Here is a 22,500-nt window from a genome sequence, read left to right as displayed (position 1 = left end):
ACAGTGTAAATAAAGCTCATGGGTCCTAACTTTTTCACCTCCAACCCAGGAGGTGTTTTTGGCAAAATGCAGACTAAAAACTACCAGGCTCAGGAATAGCTTCTTTCTGACCCACCACACTGAATACCACTAAAATCCAGGTCATTGTAATGCATTTGTAACATAAGTCATTTTGCATTGTAACTAGATAAGTATTACAGATTTTTGCCCTGTAATGCCTTACATTACTGCATTACAGCGAAAAGTAATGTATTACTTTTGTAATGCATTACCTCCCAACACTGGTCTTTATAATGTCAAGTGTAATGTTACATTACATTACATTACATTACATTTCACTTAGCTGACGCTTTCATTTGTTCAAAGCGACTTACAACTATTAATTTTCAGGGTATTGGTTACAGTCCCTGGAGCAAGGCTTAGGTGCCTTGCTCATGGATGGAGGTGTAGGGAGAGGTCAGGGGGATTCGAACCGGCAACCCCTAGATTGAAAGACCAACTCTCTAACCACTAGGCCACGGCTGCCCTAATATTGTATTTTATGTCTGAAGGTGCCCATGCCCTCTCTGATAAACACACATATGTGAGTCTGCAAGTGCACCCGAGCGAGACACGCTGGGGCCTGCGCTGTGAGCCCAATGGCAGCACGGTGTTCGTCAGCCTGACGCCACCCCCTGACTGTGTGGTGGGCAAGTTCTGCATGTATGTCACCGCGGTCAATGGCCGCGCTATCATGAGGTTCCCCACGCGCGGCCACATGTACGTTGTCATCCTCTTCAATACCTGGTGCTCTGGTGAGATGGTGTATTATTATTATTATTATTATTATTATTATTATTATTATTATTATTATTATTATTATTATTCTTATCATTATTATTATTATTATCATTATTATTATTATTATTGAGTGGGCTTGCCTAGGCAAGACCACTCACTGTTCTTGGCAAGTCCTGTTTATAGTTATTAAGTGGCCTTCGACATGTTCTAATATTAATGCTATAACTAATGCTGAGTGTGTCGATGTCACTTTCTGTGTAGACGACAACATGTTGTGTGCTTAATGCTATTGCTGGGTGTGTCTATTTGACTTTTCCTGTAGAGGAGGACGTGTACCTGCCTGACGAGGCGGAGAGACAAGAGTATGTTCTCAACGACGCCGGAGAAATCTACAACGGGACCAACTTCGCCGTCGCCAAGAGGCCCTGGCATCTCGGACAGGTAGGATACGACCACCTAGCCTGGCTTATACGCACGCACGCACGCACGCACGCACGCACGCACGCACGCACGCACGCACGCACGCACGCACACACACACACACACACACACACACACACACACACACACTGATGCACTGTGTCTTTTGTAGTTCAATGGCAGGATAACTAAATAAATTCGTGCATACATAATACATTATTCTAAATGAATGTCTGTTACACAGTAAAATCTGCATCATTAATTCAACACTACCGAGAGTTGATTTAATATCTTTTAAGTGTATTTTGTCCCAGAGTACGTAAGTCTTACATTGACACTTAGCATTTTTAAAGGAACAGTCCACCCTTTACTGATTTTCACAAATTTGCAGTATTTCCAAGCATTATTCATCAATGCGCATGCCATTTCCTTCTCAGTGTATTCAGTACTTAGATTTATTGGTATCAAGAATTTTTAGCATAGCTTAGCATAATGACTGGAAGTAAATGAGAGCATCAGCTTCAAGCCGCAAGTGATCACAGGACAGCTGTTTTGCACTCTGGTGAATTTTACATTCATTTTAAAAAGGTTTATAAGTACATTTGATGATGTTTTGTTTGCTCCCATAGACTTGCATAGCTACGCTGAACACCTTAGCGCAGCACCTATATGTTATAACCTTACTGTCACCAAAATTGTAATGTCTAAGTCTTAATCTGTTACTTAAGGCTCTCGGCACTGTCATAGCAATGCTGTTATGATGTAGTTGAGTATTTTCAGCAAATAGTGAATAGGCCCCCGGCGACCCCACCTGCACTAAGAGGCTACTTTGGATATACTGTAAAACTAACGCAAACACATAGATGAAAAATCCTATGTTTTCTCATACTTTACTGGGACTTAACTACATTAGGCCTACATATGAGCAATTTCTTTAAAGGGACACTGTGCAGGAAATGGTCAAAAAAGGTACTGCAACTATGCTGCTCATTGAAAGTGGGCTGCCAATTGCCAAATTTGATCTTTACATGAAAGTTTACTAAGTAATAAACAAAAATGTTCTAGTATGGTCCAAGTAAAGTCATTTTTGCAGCTATTTTTGGAAATTCAAAATGCCAGACCATGGAGAAGATCCCCCTTTTCATGTATGAGAAGTGCAATTTTCCCAGTCATAATGAATACTTAGAATTTGATGGTGGTGGTAAGTATTCATGAAAAAGGTAACATTAGTGAATGGGCAGCATGAATTCTGGAAATCTCAACTAAAAATCTCACACTGTGTCCCTTTAAATGAAATCCTACAATTACACTGCAAAAAATGAAATCTTAGCAAGCTTATTTTTCTAGTTTCAAGTAAAAGCATCTAATCAATCTTATTTTAAGTAGTACAATCCAATAACTAGTACTTTTTAACTGGAATTTAGAACTAGAAATTAGACTATTTCTACCTGTTTCCGAACATTTGTCCATGGGGCAAGATATTTTTTACTTGTTTAGACTATTTTACTCGTTTCCAACAAATATTGCTTACAAGTAAAAAAAAATGTCACCAAGTAAAAATATCTTGCCCCATGGACAAATGTTCGAAAACAGGTAGAAATAGGCTAATTTCTAGTTCTAAATTCCAGTTAAAAAGTACTTGTTATTGGGTGATTGTTACTTAAAGCAAGACTGACTAGATGTTTTTCCTTGAAACTAGAAAAATGAGCTTGCTAAGATTTAATTTTTTGCAGTGTACATGGTCATGGCAGGGCCCTCATCAGCCCCTCTTGGGCAATCTTATAAGCTGGAATGATAAAGTCACATTTAAATTATACTGTGAAAAATTAATAGTGGAGGGCTGTCCTGTTTATGCACACAGTATGTAATTATTTTTTTTAAAGTTTTTTGAATCCTACCCAAACCGGTTAGGGTGAATGTGTGTCCTACTCCCTACACCTTCAACCATGGCTGAAGTACCGTGAGCAAGACACCTAATCCACACAAAACATTTCTCAGAGTTAAGTCTACACTTACAGAGTTGAATTCTACTCTCGTAGTATTGATTCCACTCTCCGTGTGTCCAATTAACAGTGAAAATGTTACTGTGCACATTGCTCCAGGGATTGTAATCAACTCTGTAGTAGTAAGTGTAAGTCTCTTCAGATGAAACCGCCGTCTTTTTTAAGGGTGCACCAGAGATTCTTTAAGTATATAGAGATATGCCAATGTAATAGGTTGCTATGGGCACCTAACATGACCAGGTTCCGGTCTGCCTAAAGGGGCATGTCATAATGCTCCTAGCATTGAATAGAACAGTCCTTAGGTCTGCCTAGGTCTGCCTAAAGGGGGATCCCCCCCTTGCAGAACCCGGAAACAATGGGCCAATGGAACCTCTCTCTCTCTACTCTTTCTCTGGGTACACTAAGCAGGAAATGGTCAAAAAAGGTACTGCAACTATACAGTATGCTGCTCATTGAAACTGGGCGCTGCCTATTGCCAAATTTGATCTTTACATGAAAGTTTACCAAGTAATAAACTAATAGTTTCTAGTATGGCCCAAGTACAGTCATTTCTGCAGCTAAAAATTTATATTTCTTGACATTCAAAATGGCGGACCATGGAAAAGATCCCCCTTTTCATGCTTGAAAAGTGCAATTTTCCCAGTCATAATGAATAGGCTACTTAGAATTTGATGGTGGTGGTAAGTGTTCATGAAAAAGGTAACATTAGAGAATGGGTAGCATGAGTTCTGGAAATAAACAACTTACACAGAGTACCTTTAATGTAATGTAATGTAATGTAATGTAATGTAATAATAATAATAATAATAATAATAATTGTTTTTGTATAGCACTGTATCATACAAGGCATGTAACTCTAAGTGCTTAACAAGTGGGAAAAAACATCATTGTTAGAGATGGATTTAAAAGGAGAGGTAGAGAGGAGAGGCAGAAATAGCAGGAAGGCAGAGGAAGAAGAGATAGATAGAGATTGTAGAGTCATAAGGTCAACATAGGTTAGGACCAGGATTCTTAGAGACTTAAGGTCCATAGTGGCAGGGTCTAGCATAGGCTAAGTCATAGATAGTCACACTGAATTTGGGCGCTCAGATGCGGCCCCTGGTGGCATCAAGGGGTGAGGAAGAACTCCCTTTCGCTTGTAATGTAATGTAATGTAATGCAATGTAATGTTGTAATGTAATGTTGTCATGTAATGTAATGTAACGTCATGTTATGTAATGTAATGGTAACACTTTATTTTAGGGACACATCTATTAGCACTAATACATACAATGCCCCTGTATAAGTAACTTGTACGGCATGTACTAAGCAAAATCAAACATTTGTTTGGCATGTATTCGCAAATGTCTTGTTCATGCACAATAAGGGATTTATTAGCAATTTAACCTTAGTAAGGACCTAGTAGGCCTTAGCGTTTGCTTAGTACATGCCTTACAAGTTACTTATGCAGGCATTAACATTGTATGTATTAGTGCTAATAGATGTATCCCTAAAATAAAGTGTTACCAATGTAATGTATTCCTCTGAACAGTACCGGCCTGGAGTGCTGGAGGCCTGCCTCTTTGTCCTGAATCGATGTGGCATGCCATTAGAGGACCGCAGAGACGTGGTCAACGTCTGCAGAAGGCTATCTGCCCTAGTGAGTAGCACACTGTGCACAAAAAGGACGTGTTGTTGACTTGTTGCAGAATAACTAATGGTGTCAACTAATGCACAGTCAGGTATCGAGTATCGGTATCGGGGCCAAAAAATGGTGTCGGTGCAACACTGATGTGGGGCCCCATGAAAGATTCGAATTTTGGCCCCCTCTCAGTGCTTGGGCCCCCTTAAGGGCCCCTATCAGTGCTTGGGCCCTTAGAATCTGTACCACTTTTCCCCCTCTAGCGGCCCCCATGGTGAGTAGCACACTGTGCACAAAAAGGACGTGTTGTTGACTTGTTGCAGAATAACTAATGGTGTCAACTAATGCTGATCGAACTCATAGAGTTCTTCAGTAACGCGGAAGCATGTAGTAGATTGTAGTCTTTCATGTTAGCATTTAAGGACTTCCTGGTTCGTATAGGCTTCCGGCCTCCATTGGGAATGAATAGGGGTAAATTTCAAATAAGCTCCGAGTGCAAGCACGCGCTTAGCGAACCCCCGCAAACTGTCGAGGGTGTTAAAAATAGGCTGTAGGTATGACATGGTTGATCATTTTGTGTCAAACTTCGACATAAATACGATGTTGCGTCCATATGCTAAACCCGGAAGCTTTTGGCGACTACAGAAGCGGCGCCTGTATCTAACGGCATGTACGTGCGGAGGGTTGTACCCATGGCAACCAAAGGAAAGTATGTAGTTCGGAAGTTTTAATGATCAGAAAGGGGTTAGCAATATTGAATTATAATCGTCATGATTTAACATGTGAATACACCAACATGATGATACGATCCGTTCCACTAATGAGAAAGGGATGCGGGGACACGCTAATGTTCGTTGTTGCCGTGCAACTTATATTTTTGCCAAACCTGAATCTCTATGGCGTTTTGCAATGTAAAAAATCGCCATCGAACCGGAAGTCCAAACGCCGCATACAAGTTGACGTCAACGCTGAAGAGCTCTATTTATTACCCATCAGAGTGAAGTAATAAGAGTTGCCATACAGTACATGAACCTCCAGTTGAGAAATGTGTGAAAGCTTGTGCATGAAAAACTCAAAATAATAAAAATAAATTTGCCAGGCTCTGCATATCCTCCAACACACACATGCACACCTAAGATTACTCAATTTAACTAAGTCAAAGCAACAATATGACTTGAGTGATTTGCTGAGTCAACAAATATTGATATTTTAAGGGGGAAAGATGGGATTTAGCTATTCTAAGTATTGTGTTTGTATTGGGGCATGTTGAGCTTTTGTTGGCTTGAACCAAGTGGGCGGAGAGAGATGGAGTGCGTTTACATGCAGTTCAGTATCCCGAATATGAGGCTTATCCCGGTTATGATCATATTCGGGATAAGGTGTTTATATGCGCACAGAACGTTATATCCCAGTCTACATTCTTGGCCGTTATAGAATTCTCTTCAAATGCGTGTAGCCTGGATACCAGCAACAGCGTTCCATGGGAAGCCCCTGTATTCGGGATAAGGTGTATACATGCGTCAGTATCCCGGCTTCTTTCGGAAAACTCCACCTAGCATATCCCAATTTCTCAGTATCCTGAATAAGGGCTTATTCGGGATACTGAAGTGTTTATATGCGCAAACGCAAATTCGGGATACTTAATATCCCGATCATATTCGGGATACTGAACTGCATGTAAACGCACTCATGGACTGAGCTGAGGTATTTTGGGAAATTAGTGTTGTGATGTTCGTGAACGAATCCATTTTTTTGAACGGGTGTTAGAGGTGAACGATGGGAATCGAATCACAGCTGGAGGAGCCACTCTACCGTGTTTCTAAATGAATACTCCGGTGCAACCAGGGCAGGAATAAATTATTAGTAGAACGGAAAAAGAATTAGGTGCCACATGGATGTCTATTCTCCGTTGTTTATTTTATCAGTGCAATCAGACTAACGTTTCGACATATGTCTTCATCACAGTCCACAGTATTATGCATCTTTTGTTTGTTTGTTTATAAACACAGTGCTGTGAGGAGGGGCAAAACACTGGCAGCCAACCACTTCGTGAGCTATGTTTTTTTTGCCCTGACAGCGGTTTCCAACAATCAGAGATTCAGTTGTGCGCAGCCAGGGTCACGCAGCCAGGGTCACGCAGCCAGGAGGAAACAAAAATTGAGAAGCCATGTATCATATGTACTGTATATGAGTCTTGTTGTTGTGTCTGTGCTGCAGATCAACGCTCAGGATGACAGGGGTGTGTTGCTGGGCAACTGGAGCGGTAACTACAGAATGGGCGTCTCACCCAACGCCTGGACCGGAAGCGCTAAGATCCTGCTGAGCTACGCAGCCAATGGCAACCCAGTGGCCTACGCCCAGTGCTGGGTCTTCGCTGGAGTACTCACCACAGGTGCGGGTCCTGACTAGGGATGGCGAAAATTGAAAAACTCTTAACCGGCTATTGAGACTCATTAACCGGTGGTTAACGGGTTAACCGGTAATCTTAAATTATACATCGTTCGCGTGCCTGATATGCACAGCACTGATTTTTTTTAAATTTATTTTTCACATAAGCCTTTTTTTGCTGCTCAGAGAGGACCTGCCATGTCCAGCCACTGTTGCCAGATGGAAAATGCTGAATTATCGTACTAAAACCTCAAAATTATCGTTTCTTGGGGCTTTTTGGGAGGAAATTATTATTATAATTATCAGTTCAGTTATGGTTTATTAGAGTAGGGACAAATACACATCATGTAGGCTGTACAACAACCTAACAGATAAGTATCATAGCATTTGTAGCCATAGGCTAATTTCCAATGCCCGTCCCTAGAAGGGCTTTTAAAGTAAAATATAAAAAACTGTTTTTATTGTTGTTTTAAAATACAACCTATCCATTCATCCAAGCCATTCATTTAATCTAAGAAGACAGGCAATATACATACACATACCTAATCCTATATTAATGTACAGTCACTCGTTCATTCATCCACTAATTAAACAATTTGATAAAACATGTACAATAGCACCCCCCCCCCCATACACACATAGTCAACTGCCACCCACCTCCCTCCCTCACACACACACACACACACACACACACACACACACACACACACACACACACACACACACACACACACACACACACACACACACACACACACACACACACACACACACACAGAAAACTTTGAACTGAATATTTTTAAAGCACGATTGTACAGTCTCTCCAGTGGTCTTGTTGCTGAGAGACCTGCCTGTGACCATACAGTTATACAGTAGCCAAGGTGAGAGAGAATCATTGAATGCAGATATATATTTGCTGCTTCAAATGATAAACAATCTCTAATTAGTCTAAAAGTGCATAAGTTCAATCTAACTGTTTTGCTGATCTTCTTTATATGTTTATCAAATATAAGATGTTCATCCAATATCAGGCCAAGGTATTTAACCTCTGTAACCTGATTTATTGGTTTGCCAAGGATACTAATGTTTAACATGTCATATCTGTATCTTTTGGTGTGTGCATTGCTTCGCAGTGCTCCGTTGTATTGGAATCCCTACCAGAGTGGTCACCAACTTCAACTCTGCTCACGACAGCACTGGGAACCTGAAAACAGATATCTACATCGACCGCTTTGGAAGCATGGACAGAACTGCCACTCGTGACTCAATATGGTGAGAGCGTTTTACCAGAGGTGTCCATTTCTTCCCTGGCAGTTTCCTGCCAACATAGGCGACTTCAATGAGTTGGGGTGAAAGTAGACGGGCTCACTCTGAGCCAGACCGGGCTGCAGAACCAAGTTGTTGGACGGTTATTTGATGGAGTATGGGGGGGCAGCTTGGCTATTTGATGGAGTATGGGAGTCCTCCCCCAGAAAATGTTGTATTTCTTAGATGCAATTTCCTGCATTTTAACCAAATTGTGGGCTCAGTTTCAGCTCTAGAGAACAGTACTTTTGTTTCTAAATATGGGACAATCCCATTATTTCAAAGGATCACTGTTCACTTATTATTTCACATGTAGGTCTACTGACAATGTCTAAATAGTGTAGCCTATTCATTTATTTCTTTATTAGGGCTATGGTGGTTAAGTAAAGGTGGAATTTTATCTTATACTTTATATTTACTGTATTCAGAAAAAAATACTCATTTGTTGCATATTAATGACAATATCAGCATGTTTAGGTGAATAAGCCCTGGGGGGGGGCACAGCAGCTTGGCTGGGGGGGCAATGCCCTCCAATAACCCACGTGTGTGTCTGCAGGAACTACCACTGCTGGTGCGAGTGTTGGATGAAGAGGATAGACCTGCCAGGACACCTGTCAGGCTGGCAGGTGGTGGACGCCACGCCTCAGGAGACCAGTAATGGTGAGCCATTAGCGCCCCCCCCCCGCCCCCTTTCAATTACGCCTCTTTTCCACTGCCGGTTTTCTGGTAGGCCTATAGCTCGACACAGCACGACTCGGCCGCCACTTTTTGCTCTTCGATTGACCTGTGTCGTGCCCAATCAAAAAGCAAAAAGTGGCAGCTGAGTCCCGCTGTGTCGAGCTGTAGGCCTAGCAGAAAGCCGGCAGTGGAAAAGAGGCTTACGAGCTATGAGCTATTCTAATGGGGGCAACTTTTGTTTACATTTCAAAAAAACATTTTTATTTATTCCCAAAATCATCCAAAAGGTTATGCAACATCAGCAGACAGCTAGCAAACAGCAATACCTTTTGGGAAAATATTTGGAGTAGGCCTATGGTAATTTTTAAAAAAATGTAAACAAAAGTTGTCGCCATTAGAATAGCTCATATCTCAGAAAGGGCTCGGCCAAAAACTGCGGCGTCACCGGGTACTGACAAGTCAAGGGTAGCGTGAGCAATACAACAGCACATTGAAATGGGCAGGAGTTGCCCTTTAACAGTGAGTTGCTCTGGATAAGTGTGTCCACTACGATGTGGTAACACTTTATAATAATGTCTGCTTATAAAGAAATATTGGTAACACTTTACTTAAAGCCAACATTGTAAGCGCATTTATAACAAATTATAATGCACATTATAATTACTTACAACGTATTATGACTACACTCATAATGCTTCATGATGCTTTATATTAACAATTATGAATATCTATGACTCTAGCTTATAATGCTTTATAAATCCAAGGGTGTCATGAGTGCTCATGACTGGCTATAAACTACAGGCTATTAATGCTTTATAAGCAGGAATTGTTATGGTGTTACCAACGATAATGATGTAATGCAGGCTAATGCATGTCTTGTGCTTATTTACCTCAGGGCTGTTTTGCTGTGGCCCGGCATCTGTTGTCGGCATAAAATCAGGAGAAGTATGCTTCCCTTACGACGGACGATTCGCCTTTGCTCAGGTGAAGTTCAATTTGGTGTTAAAGGGGCACAATGTAGGATTGCATAGTTAGCGCAGTGCCCGTGGCACACCTGTCTCAAAGTCTACACCGTCATGAAAAAAAGGCTGTTTAGAGGGGAAATCCGGTGTGAACTGGCTTAAATAGTGTTAAAGCATGATGCTCTACGCTAACTTTTTCCACATACCTCATCTGCTTAATTCCCCTGCGTTCTGAAATCCAGCGATAGTTAGCCGATGCTAACATTTCTCTTTTGCTGCGAGCCTGCAAGCATCAAAGTAGCCATCGTTATAAATCTGTATTTCCACCCATTTACGACGCTCAAAGTTGCCCAAAACTTCATTCTGTAGAGTCGCGGGCAGGGACGTCGTTAGGCCTATTTTAGGGGGGCTTTAGCCCCCCCTACATTAGTATTAGCCCCCCCTGTAACGATTTTGCAAAAAAAAAAAAAAAAAAAATTTTTTTTTTTACATTTTTCCAAAACCAAATGCAGTACAGCACTGAATACGAACCACCAAGAAGGCAAGTTAATCTGAATACAAGTTCATGGTTGCTTATTCATTGTTTAATGCCACTTATATCCTACTGCACCGCAATAAAAGCAGGGTGCACAGCAATATGTTATGCGGGGGGGAAACAGATAGAGGTGCTTTTTGTGCTTTTTGACTAACAACACCTCGAGAAAAGTGCAATTACTTACACGGATGAAATCTTCAGACCCAAAGTTCCAATTTTCACTCACAATACCCGTGTAATAAATCAATTTGATATTGTCTTGAAATTATAGTTGAGTTTTTAATATTTGTCTTAACAGTTTGAAAACACACATGAACTGATTAAAATAGCTACTAATGGAGTAAAAATGACCAAATATCTGCCGGGGATGCAGAGTTTTCCAAGTAAGGAACCTGTTTGAATGAATCGCTTCCTGACCACTGCTTCTCCTGGAGACGCGCAGTTAGTAACTCCTGAAAGTTCCTAGTCCTTGTGTAAATTATGCTCTCTGCATTTTTATCTAATCATATTAACTTCCGTACATAATATTCATCAGTTGAAACATTTTGAAATGTTTTGTTTAGCTTACATATAAGGAATACTCATTAAAATGTGAAATAAAAAAAAAATCACTGTAACTAGTGTTTAAAAATCGGCATGGTGCTCAATATAGAATAATTGTTCAAGAAGACCCTTTTGCACACCTCTGTAGGTGGGCAGGTGCGTATTATCCCAGTGGGGTTGTCATTCAAGTGTAAAGAAATCCTGCATACTGTCCATTCCACCAACAAACTTTAATACAACATGAAGAAGGTCGGATGACCGAAACAATGTATTAAAGTTTGTTGGTGGAATGGACAGTGTGCGGGATTTCTTTGCTCTTAAAATAATTAATTCATAGACAAAACCTTAGCAGTTGAGCTGAAAAAATTTCGGCGCGCTGGGGCTGAGCCCCCCCTGTCTCTCAAACCTAGTGAGGGCCCTGGTCGCGGGGTTGTTGACATCTAAATAAGGCACAGAGAAGAGAGAACTTTGGTAGCCCACAGTTTGTTTAGAAACGATGCCATTCTTACAGGCTGCACCACCAGCCAGTTAACAGTTAACAGAGGCAGTCTACCTAAAGAGACAGTCTAGTGTGTCAATCCATGCCTGCAGTAGCGCTGGATTTCGGAACGCAGGGAAATCAAGCAGATGAGGTATGTGGAAAAAGTTAGCGTAGAGCATCATGCTTTAACACTAAGCCATATCACACCGGATTTCCCCTTTAACTAAGCTCGCTGTGAGAATGTTTTTCATCACAGAATGCCAGCAGTTGATACAAATGTGAATATTTATCTGGCGGTATGTAAAGCAAATTTTTCATTTGAGAAGTGTTTCCCACGACACTCGCTCGGGTCGCCACGACACTCACTCGGGTCGCTCTGTCAAAAGTGATATTTGGGGTTCTCTGACAGTGGGCCGTGAAAGTGGTCGCGAGAGTCATTGTTCACTTATTAATGACTCAAATAAGCATCTGCTGACTCGGGACAGTAATTAATTAAGGTGCTGTTTCCACGTAGCAGGATATTTTTTTAGCAGGGTATTTTTTTTCTCCTGCTACGTGGAAACGCAACATGTGGATAAAAAAAATCCTCCATTGTAACAAATGCGTTTCAGACCCCTAAACAGGATATTTTTTTCTCCTGCACCTGGATTCTTAAATATCTGCTACGTGGAAACGGAAGGCCAAAACCAATGCAAAACCAATACAAGCAGGAGAAAAAAATATCCACATATAAAAATATCCAGCTGCGTGGAAACGGCACCTAAACTTTTAATCCTACATATTGGCCCTTTAAGTCATGCACTATTTTCTTCTTTTGTTTTCTTTTTTAAAAAACACATTTTAGTCCTTATGTAGGCTACAACAGCTCTTTCTCTTTTCTTCCATCAGGTGAACAGTGACGTTGTGTATCGTAGGCGCACGTACAGGGGAGACAAGATTGTGCGAATAGACACGACTCACGTTGGAGCTTTGATCCTTACCCGTACGCCATGGGGCGCACAGAACATCACACTCAACTACAAGCACCCGGAGGGTAAGAGGAAGTGGCCTGCTGCTCAGAGCGCAACTTAAAGTGATACAGTCCCATTTTTGGAAATAAGCTTATTTTACACCTCCCCTTGAATTAACTAATTGAGTTTTACGGTTCTCCTGTACTTTCAATCGTTCTCTGAGTATGGCAGTGCAAATTTTACCTCCATGCTAGCAGTTAACATTGAGCCCATTGAGCAGTTAACATTGAGGCGGCTAACTGGTCTCATAGGACTCAATGTTAACTGCTAGCTTGGAGGTAAAATTTGCACTGCCATACTCAGAGAACGGGGAGAAAGGGGAGGTGTAAAATAATACTGTTCCAAAAATGGGACAGTATCACTTTAACATACACCAGTAGTTCCCAAACTTTTCCAGCATGGACCCCCATTTGGACTGACTTTAGACTAGGGGTCCCCAAACGTTTTTTTCTCTGGGGGCCACATTATTGTTCCTGACTGTGATCAGGGGCCAGGATCAATCATGTGGGCTTTATACTAGGCCACTGCCTGTTACAGCCATCATTTCTAGCACAAAATAGTTCAACATTACAAGTGATTGGCAAAGGAAGTGAGTACTTTACATGTTTTTCAATTTCAAATACCACAGATATTCCTTTTCATTTCTAATAACCATGTAAAAATAGCAAAGAAAGGTTAGAAAAATATGGTGATTGATAGTTTATGAGTGATACAATAGAAATAGTAGGCCTGTTTATATTACAGTGAGATGAGAAACTATCAAGACAAGAAACCTCTGTTGATTCACACTAGGTTAGTGGAAATGAAACTGTAGGAAGGCCTGTTGATAAACAAAATGAAATATTTAAAAAATTCAGTTCAAATGGTGAGGTGCAGAGAGGTGGAGGGCCGGTCAAAGGGGCTTGGCGGGCCGCATCCGGCCCCCGGGCCTTAGTTTGGGGACCCCTGCTTTAGACTATTTATAAGGAATACACACTTCACTGAAATACTGAGCACCATGAAATTATCATTATTTATTATTATTATTATTATTATTATTATTATTATTATTATTATTATTATAACAAATCAGGCAGGAAGTGTCTCCGATGGCGATCAACTTCGGCTTTTGACGCTCGTTGACACTCTCCTGAGTGTTAACATAACACCACTAACGAGAAATTGAACTGTGAAAATTTCAATGAAAATAAAGGTTGAATGTCCGCACACTTGCTCCCGTTTTTCTTTTTGTTTTATTTTTTCCCAAGTGAGCGTTTTTGAGCTATGCCACGATGGACCTGGCAGTCAACTACGCCTGAATGCCCGCACTCTTTGAAGAGCGCGTCGCTTGAAAAAGTTCACTTGGACAAAAATAAGACGTGTGGACATTCAACCATTATTTTATTTTCATAGTCGTCTCACCTTTCGCCCTCACTTGACTGTGGTGAAAAAAATCTACGGTAGGTACATGAACTGATTAGATTTTGGAGGCCACTTTTAAGATGGCTGAATTCAAGATGGCCTAATTTTTTTTTTTTTTTTTATAATTTCTTTATTGAGCAATAGCATTACAAAGACTCAAAAAGGATGGGGTGAACCCCAACATAAAAAATTGCTCACTTTTCTTTTTAACATTTTCAGAAAAAACATTCACCCTCCCGCCCCTCCCACGCCCACATCCCCAACAACCCCATGTTAAGCACAACGCATAAATGAAATTCAATTAAAATTACAAATGACAGGAAGAAAAAGGATTAATGACAGAGATTTAAAAATAATAATAATAAAAAAAGATGGCCTAATTTTTCTTGGCCCATAACTTCTGACTGGGTGGATGGATTTTCAGGTATTTTTTTGCTTTGTTTTCACAATAGTTGTTTTAAGCCTAAGCAAGGCACTGATCAATAAATATTAAATATGTAACTGATCAGCTCTGGCCCAAAAGGCAAGCCCGCTTTCAGCATTTTCTGCGAGAATGCAACATAGTTCTCATAGTTGTGTCAACCTTTTGCCCTCACTTGACTGTGGTGAAAAAAAAAAAAATCTAAAATCACGCAGGAAGTGCAGCCGACGCGGCCACGATGGACCGAGCGGTCAACTACGGCTGCGGCCGGGAGCGCTCGGCTCTGGAGGAGACGGGCGAGATGGAGCTGGAGCTGGTTTGCCCGGCCGCGCAGCTCGGCCAGGACTTTGCCCTGAAGCTGGTGGTGAAGAACAGCACCGCCGAGGAGCAGAAGGTGAACCTCACGCTGACCTGCAGCGTCATCTACTACACCGGAGTCCACAGCGGAGACTTCAAGGTCGTGAAGGAGAGCGCCACCTGTCAACCCCTGACCAGTGAGTAGTAGTTAGACTACCGCACTAGCAGAGAGAGTAGAGAGAGAGAGGTTCCATTGGCCCATTGTTTCCGGGTTCTATTATTGCAAGGGGGGAGGAGGGGAAATCCCCTTTTAGGCAGACCTAGGCAGACCTAAGGACCGTTCTATTCAATGCTAGGAGCATTATGCCACGCCCCTTTAGGCAGACCGGAACCTGGTCACGTTAGGTGCCCAAAGAAACCTATTGTGTTGGCATATCTCTATATACTTAAAGAATTTCTGCTACTAGGGTAGTATTTACGCCGAGGGCAGTCATGGGTAAGCGGTTTGGGACGTCAGACTTGTAATCCCAAAGGTTGCCGGTTCGACTCCCGACTCCCGACCCGCCAGGTTGGTGGGGCCCTGGAGGAGTCATTAACCAGTGCTCTCCCACACCCTCCTCCATGACTGAGGTACCCTGAGAGCATTGCACCGTCCCGCGTCCCAGTGTACAGCCAGACAGGGGTTGTGCAGCCAGGGATTGTTTGCAAACGTTAAACCCATGTATTCGCTACTACACCCCTGAGCATGACCTCTGACCCCCCCCCCCCCCCCCCCCCCCCCCCCCCCCCCCCGCCCCCCCCCCCCCCCCAGGTGAGGAGGTCTCGGTGGAGGTCGTGGCCAGCGACTACATGAAGCACATGGTGGACCAGGGCTGCCTGAGCTTCACCTGCGTGGGCGAGACGACCAGCGGAGAGACGTGCGTGGCCGCCAAGGTGGTCAAGCTGCAACTGCCAGTGCTCAGCATCGAGGTTGGTACACCACCGCCACCGCCACCGCCACAGCCACGGCACGGCACAGCACGGTGCAGGCCTGGGGCCCCCCAGGGGCCCTGTACAAAGAAGCTGGGGTAACGCTTTAGAATAAGGTTCTTCTAATAAGCGCTTATAGTCACTAGTAAGCAGCTAGTAATACCCTTACAAGTGCCCAATAACATGCCTATTAACTTAGTTAACATCTTATAGGGTAGTGTTTTGGATTGCTGTTCTGCTATTTATTTAATTCATATATTCTCGAGGATCTTATAAGCTGCTTATTATGTGTTTATATTGGTTTATTTTTTTAGTCTTATTATTTAAATCGGTACACATATCCATCTTGATATGCTGACTAATACTAGATATGGAGGCGTCGCGAAAAAACTAAATTTTCAAGATGTTCAAGTGTACCGATTTTCATGCTTTTACTCAAATAAAGTTACTCATCAGATGTTAACTACGTTAATAAGCATGTTAACAAAGTTAATAAGCATGTTATTGGGCACTTGTAAGAGTATTACTAACTTACTAGTGACTATAAACGCTTATTAGAAGAACCTTATTCTAAAGCGTTACCGAAGCTGGCAGCAGGAGTAAATCATCTAATAGAAGAGCCTGGAGTCTTCAGAAAATGAGGCTGGAGCCTTAAGAGAATGAGGAGTCCAGGCTCTTCTATCAGATGATTTACCTCTTAACTTAACCTGCTTTACCCCTGAACCAGCTTCTTAGTACAGGCCCCAGGGCCCTCTCAGGGATAGATCATTAAGTCGAGGGCCACACAGATCTGCTTACTAATAAATGACCAAAATCACTTTTTTAGTTAGTTGTGTTGAACCATGCAAAGCATGATGAGCAACCTGGATACATTAGTTTACAATCCAGTGCCACAAATTCCAACTTGTCTAATTATAGTAAATTACGACCTTGTACAGGTAAAAATGAGGACTCAGGGCTCTTCTATTAGGTGATTTACCTCTTAACTTAAACTGGTTTACCCGTGAACCAGCTTCTTAGTAATAAAAGAGGCTATACACTATCACGCCCAGTACCGACTGGGGAAACTGCCAGGCGGGATCCGCGACGCGCAATATCGCGCTGGGGGTGTGGTCACGCATACTCCCATTAGATTCTCCCCGGGGCTAACAACGCTGCTCAGCCGACTTTCAAGCCTCGCGGCGCGGCCTGTCTCGCAGCTGGCACCGGGTAGACCGAGCGAGATAACAAACGGCGAACGGTCGTTTGCACACATTACTCACCCAATATCACAACACCGTGTGTACATGGCTTAAATGCGATTGTGTTTGGTCCTAGATAACATTTAAGCCCCGTTATATCCTTATAGAAGTATAGAAGTAGTCTAATATAAGCTTGTAGCTGCCTGGTTCTGGTAAAATGCTAACATTAGCTTACCCGGTTAGCTCAAAACATCGAGTGATCAAATGGCAATGTGTGGGGTAACCTACTTGTGTTACATACGTTCGTGGTGCATTTTTACATCAATCCGTGGTAGTCTTGACATTTATAAGCATTTAGGGTCTTTATATTAAGCAAAAACGTGATGTGGGAAATCACAGAAATCGCCGCCATGTTTTTCAATTTTTTTTGTAACTCCCGCCCTTGCTACCCATACGCCCATCTGATTGGTTATTGGACCATCAAATTTGCATGATATAGAGAACTCGTCTATATCAAATCGCGTCCCGCTGCGATATCGCTTCACCTCCGCGCTGTCAAGCGCGATATCGCCCCCATTCAAAGTCAATGAGAGCGGAGCGGAATTACTCTGTGTGGGTACGGGCCGTAAGTCTTTCATGTATTCGCATCAACAAGTTGTGTCATGGCCTTCCCATGTCATGCTTGTCATAATGTGCACTGCATTGTCCCAGTCTAATAAACTACAAATAATAATAAAACTTCCGGTAAGACTTTATTTTAGGGATACATCTATTAGCACTAATGCATACAATGTTAGTGCCTGCATAAGTAACTTGTAAGGCATGTACTAAGCAAATGCTAACGCCTACTAGGTCCTTACTAAGGTTAAATTGGTAATAAATCCCGTATTGTGCATGAACAAGACATTTACGAATACATGCCTAACAAATGTTTGATTTTGCTTTTTTACTGTATATGCCTTACAAGTTACTTATACAGGAACATTGTATGTATTAGTGCTAATAGATGTATCCCTAAAATAAAGTGTTACCCAACAAATAATAATAATACTAAAAAAAGACAGAAGGAAAAAAAATCCTTGGTCCAGGCACTTCAGTTGGTTAATGTAGTAAAAAAACAAACTTTATTTAAGGAAATGCAAATGCATTAAAAACCACCAACGCGTTTCGGCGCTGTGGCCTTCATCAGGGTGTGTGAGGGTCTGCTATTGAGGGACACTAGTAGCGCTCTACCAACTTGGCGTCAGCTAAGTGCAATGTAATGTAATGTAATGTAATGTAATGTAATGTACAGTAAGGAGATGTCCATAATAATAATAATAATAATACTTCCTTCCTTGCTTGTCGGTTGTTGCAGCTGGATGAGGATGGGGAGTGTAAGGTGGGTAAGGAGATGTCCGTCACTGTGACCTTCAACAACTTGTTCAACATGACTCTGGCCGACGTGGAGCTCCGGCTGGAGGGGCCTGGAGACACCGGCGACAGGGAGAAGACATTCCCGTAAGCTCAACATGCGCGCGCACACACACACACACACATGCACACACGCACACACACACACACAGACACAGACCGGATAAAAGAAGAAGAAATACCCGTAAGCTCAACATGCACACACACACACACACACACACATGCACACACACACACACACAGACACACAGACCGGGTAAGAAACAAAGAAGAAACAAAGAAATACCCGTAAGCTCAACACACACACACATGCACACACACACACACACACACACACACACACACACACACACACACACACACACACACACACACACACACACACACACACACACAGACCGGATACAAATTGAAGAAATACCCGTAAGCTCAACATGCGCGCGCACACACACACACACACACACACACACACACACACACACACACACACACACACACACACACACACACACACACACACACACACAGACCGGATACAAAGTGACGAAATACCTGTAAGCTCAACATGCCCGCACACACACACACACGCATGCACACACACACAGACCGGATACAAGGAAAAGAAATACCCGTAAGCTCAACACACACACACATTCACACACATGCACACACACACACACAGACCGGGTACAAGACGAAGAAATACCCGTAAGCTCAACATGCACACACACACACACACAAACACACACACACACACACACACAGACCGGATACAAGAAGAAGAAATACCCGTAAGCTCAACATGCACAAACACACACACACACACACACACACACACACACACACACACACACACACACACACACACACACACACACACACACACACACACACACACACACACACACACACACACACACACACACACACATACACTACACACACACACACACACTACATTCACACACACACATCATGCTTCATCACATTGCATCACATCTTGTCTCCCGCAGAACTGTGGACCCCGGTACCTCTCTGAAGTGGAATCAGAAGTTTATTCCGAAGACGGAAGGACCAGACCAGTTGGTGGCCTGCTTGGACAGCCCTATGCTGAGGGAGATCAATGGGTCGCTGCACATCAACGTGACCGCCGACAAGGACGCCACCGACAAGGACAAGGACAAGGACGAGCCTTGAGAAAGAGCAGCGAACAGCACCCGCCTGCCCTGGAGCAAGATGCATTCACCCAAGCCCTGAGTCCCAAGTCAAAAGAGTTCAGTTGTTGTAGCACCGGTAATTAGCTTAGCCTTAAGTCCAACTCAAAAGAGTTCAGTTGTAGTAATTAGCTTAGCCTTGAGTCCAACTCAAAAAAGAGTTAAGTTGTAGTAGTTAGTTTAGCCTTGAGTCCAAGTCAAAAGAGTTAAGTTGTAGTAATTGGTTTAGCCTGAAGTCCATCTCAAAATAGTTAAATTGTAGTAGTTAGTTTAGCCTTGAGTCCAACTCAAAAAAGAGTTAAGTTGTAGTAATTAGTTTAGCCTGAAGTCCATCTCAAAATAGTTCAATTGTAGTAGTTAGTTTAGCCTTGAGTCCAACTCAAAAAAGAGTTAAGTTGTAGTAATTAGCTTAGCCTTGAGTCCAAGTCAAAAGAGTTAAGTTGTAGTAATTAGTTTAGCCTTGAGTCCAACTTAAAAGAGTTAAGTTGTAGTAGTTAGTTTAGCCTTGAGTCCAACTCAAAAAAGAGTTAAGTTGTAGTAATACGTTTAGCCTTGAGTCCAACTTAAAAGAGTTAAGTTGTAGTAGTTAGTTTAGCCTTGAGTCCAACTCAAAAAAGAGTTAAGTTGTAGTAATACGTTTAGCCTTGAGTCCAACTTAAAAGAGTTAAGTTGTAGTAATTAGTTTAGCCTTGAGTCCAACTTAAAAGAGTTCAATTGTAGTAGTTAGTTTAGCCCATTAAGACATGGCCCCTGTTTTAAAATTCCTCTTGCTAAAATGGCAATTACCAAGTGCATTACTAAAGGCCCTGTGTAATGTCATAATAGTGTAGTACTATGGTAGTTTAGTCTTTTCAATGGCTATTACAGCATTCCACTGCCAAAAGTACAGTTCCATATTGAGCTGAAACGGGTTTGGTTAAATTTGGTTAAAATGCAGGAAATTGCATCTTCGAAATACAACATTTTCTGGGGGAGGACCCCACACACCCCACGCAGATGTATTGCAAATGTAATATCAAAGATTCCTTTACAAAACATAAAAAGTCAAAGACTGTGCGCACATCAGTGGCACAGGTGCTGAACCAAACATAACATAACTGAAAAGAAAATAAAGGTCCGCAACACTGTTAAATGCTCCGTGCTAATGGCACGACGTTTCGGACTAACCGTCCTTCATCACAGTGCAACCCTGAGATGAAGGACGGTTAGTCCGAAACGTCGTGCCATTAAATCTTTGGTGTTGCGGACCTTTATTTTCTTTTCCTTTACAAAACATGTCATATTTCATGTGAAGCTGCATAACATTAAAATTATGTAGGGGCCCTGATAAAACGACCTCAAGGACCCTCAAGACATAGGTTCCCTCCCCACCACTGTGCTAAAAGCACTACAAAGAAAGAGGCCCCATTGCCAATAACTGAACTCTTTTGACTCGGATGACCTGGATGAATGCAGATCTCCACACACAAATCTTGAGAAAAGAAAGATTTAGACCAAGATGGCTTCAAATTTATGCTTCCAATGCAAATGAAATGTTTGATTTATGCTTTTTCTGTTTGTTTGTTTTTGTTGTTGTTTTTTTGTTTTGTCATTCAACGTGTTAGATCTGAGGCCTATACTAAGAAGCTGGTTCAGGAATAAACCAGTTTAAGTTAAGAGGTAAATCACCTAATAGAAGAGCCCTGAGTCCTCATTTTTACCTGTACAAGGTCGTAATTTACTATAATTAGACAAGTTGGAATATGTGGCACTGGATTGTAAACTAATGTATCCAGGTTGCTCATCATGCTTTGCATGGTTCAACACAACTAACTAAAAAAAGTGATTTTGGTCATTTATTAGTAAGCAGATCTGTGTGGCCCTCGACTTAATGATCTATCCCTGAGAGGGCCCTGGGGCCTGTACTAAGAAGCTGGTTCAGGGGTAAAGCAGGTTAAGTTAAGAGGTAAATCATCTGATAGAAGAGCCTGGACTCCTCATTTTCTTAAGGCTCCAGCCTCATTTTCTGAAGACTCCAGGCTCTTCTATTAGATGATTTACTCCTGCTAGCAGCTTCTTTGATAGGCCCCAGGCCTGCACCGTGCTCTGAATCCAGATGGCCTATCACTGAGTGCGTTACAATATGCGACCTTGCCTCCTCCACTTCTGCTTGTTTCCTCGTCCCGCCTACTGACCCCTCCTCCGTGGAGAAAACGATTAAGTTTCCCAGCTGTCAGCCTAGCCACAACAACTTTTGAGGGACTGTTTTTCATTCACCATCCCAATTGTAAATGAGAAAAAGACTTTACAATTGAGCTTTTGCAAGATATTGAAATATAATGCTGTTGTCAGTGATGTCATCATGACATATTACTTCCTGGTACGAGGAGACAAGCACAAGTGGAAGAGGCAAGGTCGCATATTGTAAAGCACTCACTGTCTTCTGTACTCGACCTCAAAAGGTCATTTATGAGTAGGCAGATCTCTGTGGCCCTAGACTTAATGATCCATCTCTGAGAGAGCTCTATGATAAAATGATTTACATGTTGCTAATGCAATAAACAAATCAATACGCTGTGCATGCATGTAACCCTTCATCATTGCAAATAAAATCTAACGCAGTACATTTGTTTGTCTTCTCCATCTTCTGCTCAGTCGTTTAGCAGTGTGTACTAACTACTATTTGCTAAGCTGAAGCATTCACTTTGTTGTTTACTGTGGACATGACTTGCAACCATCACATTTACATTGCTCATTGGTCACCTCGAAAATGCTTACATAAAGACATAAAAGGGTTGCACAGGATGAAAATGTTGCCATCGTGAATTGAAGATACTGAATACTGTGGTTTTGTTCCAGTGTAGTTTGATGCTTTTCACTCATATCCAAAGCACTATGA

The 22,500-nt window shown here is 42.1% G+C and overlaps 1 protein-coding gene across 1 annotated transcript in view; it reads left to right on the top strand.

The window, feature by feature from the left end:
• The window catches only part of LOC134455411 (coagulation factor XIII A chain-like), a 25,535-nt gene extending 5,468 nt beyond the window's left edge, over positions 1 to 20,067 (top strand). Inside the window, exons 4-15 of the mRNA XM_063206435.1 lie at positions 552 to 794; positions 1,103 to 1,221; positions 4,735 to 4,842; positions 7,042 to 7,216; positions 8,346 to 8,484; positions 9,074 to 9,177; positions 10,091 to 10,179; positions 12,605 to 12,749; positions 14,764 to 15,042; positions 15,657 to 15,814; positions 18,353 to 18,495; positions 19,422 to 20,067. Of these exons, the coding sequence (XP_063062505.1) occupies positions 552 to 794; positions 1,103 to 1,221; positions 4,735 to 4,842; positions 7,042 to 7,216; positions 8,346 to 8,484; positions 9,074 to 9,177; positions 10,091 to 10,179; positions 12,605 to 12,749; positions 14,764 to 15,042; positions 15,657 to 15,814; positions 18,353 to 18,495; positions 19,422 to 19,605 (1,886 nt within the window). The 3' untranslated portion in view covers positions 19,606 to 20,067. The remainder of the gene's footprint in view (positions 1 to 551; positions 795 to 1,102; positions 1,222 to 4,734; positions 4,843 to 7,041; positions 7,217 to 8,345; positions 8,485 to 9,073; positions 9,178 to 10,090; positions 10,180 to 12,604; positions 12,750 to 14,763; positions 15,043 to 15,656; positions 15,815 to 18,352; positions 18,496 to 19,421) is intronic.
• The last annotated feature ends 2,433 nt before the right edge of the window (positions 20,068 to 22,500 follow it).

Source organism: Engraulis encrasicolus, chromosome 9 (genome assembly GCF_034702125.1).
Source record: "Engraulis encrasicolus isolate BLACKSEA-1 chromosome 9, IST_EnEncr_1.0, whole genome shotgun sequence".
Lineage (NCBI taxonomy): Eukaryota > Metazoa > Chordata > Actinopteri > Clupeiformes > Engraulidae > Engraulis > Engraulis encrasicolus.
The sequence above is the reverse complement of the archived record's forward strand: the minus strand, read 5'-3'. Positions and strand labels throughout refer to the sequence as shown.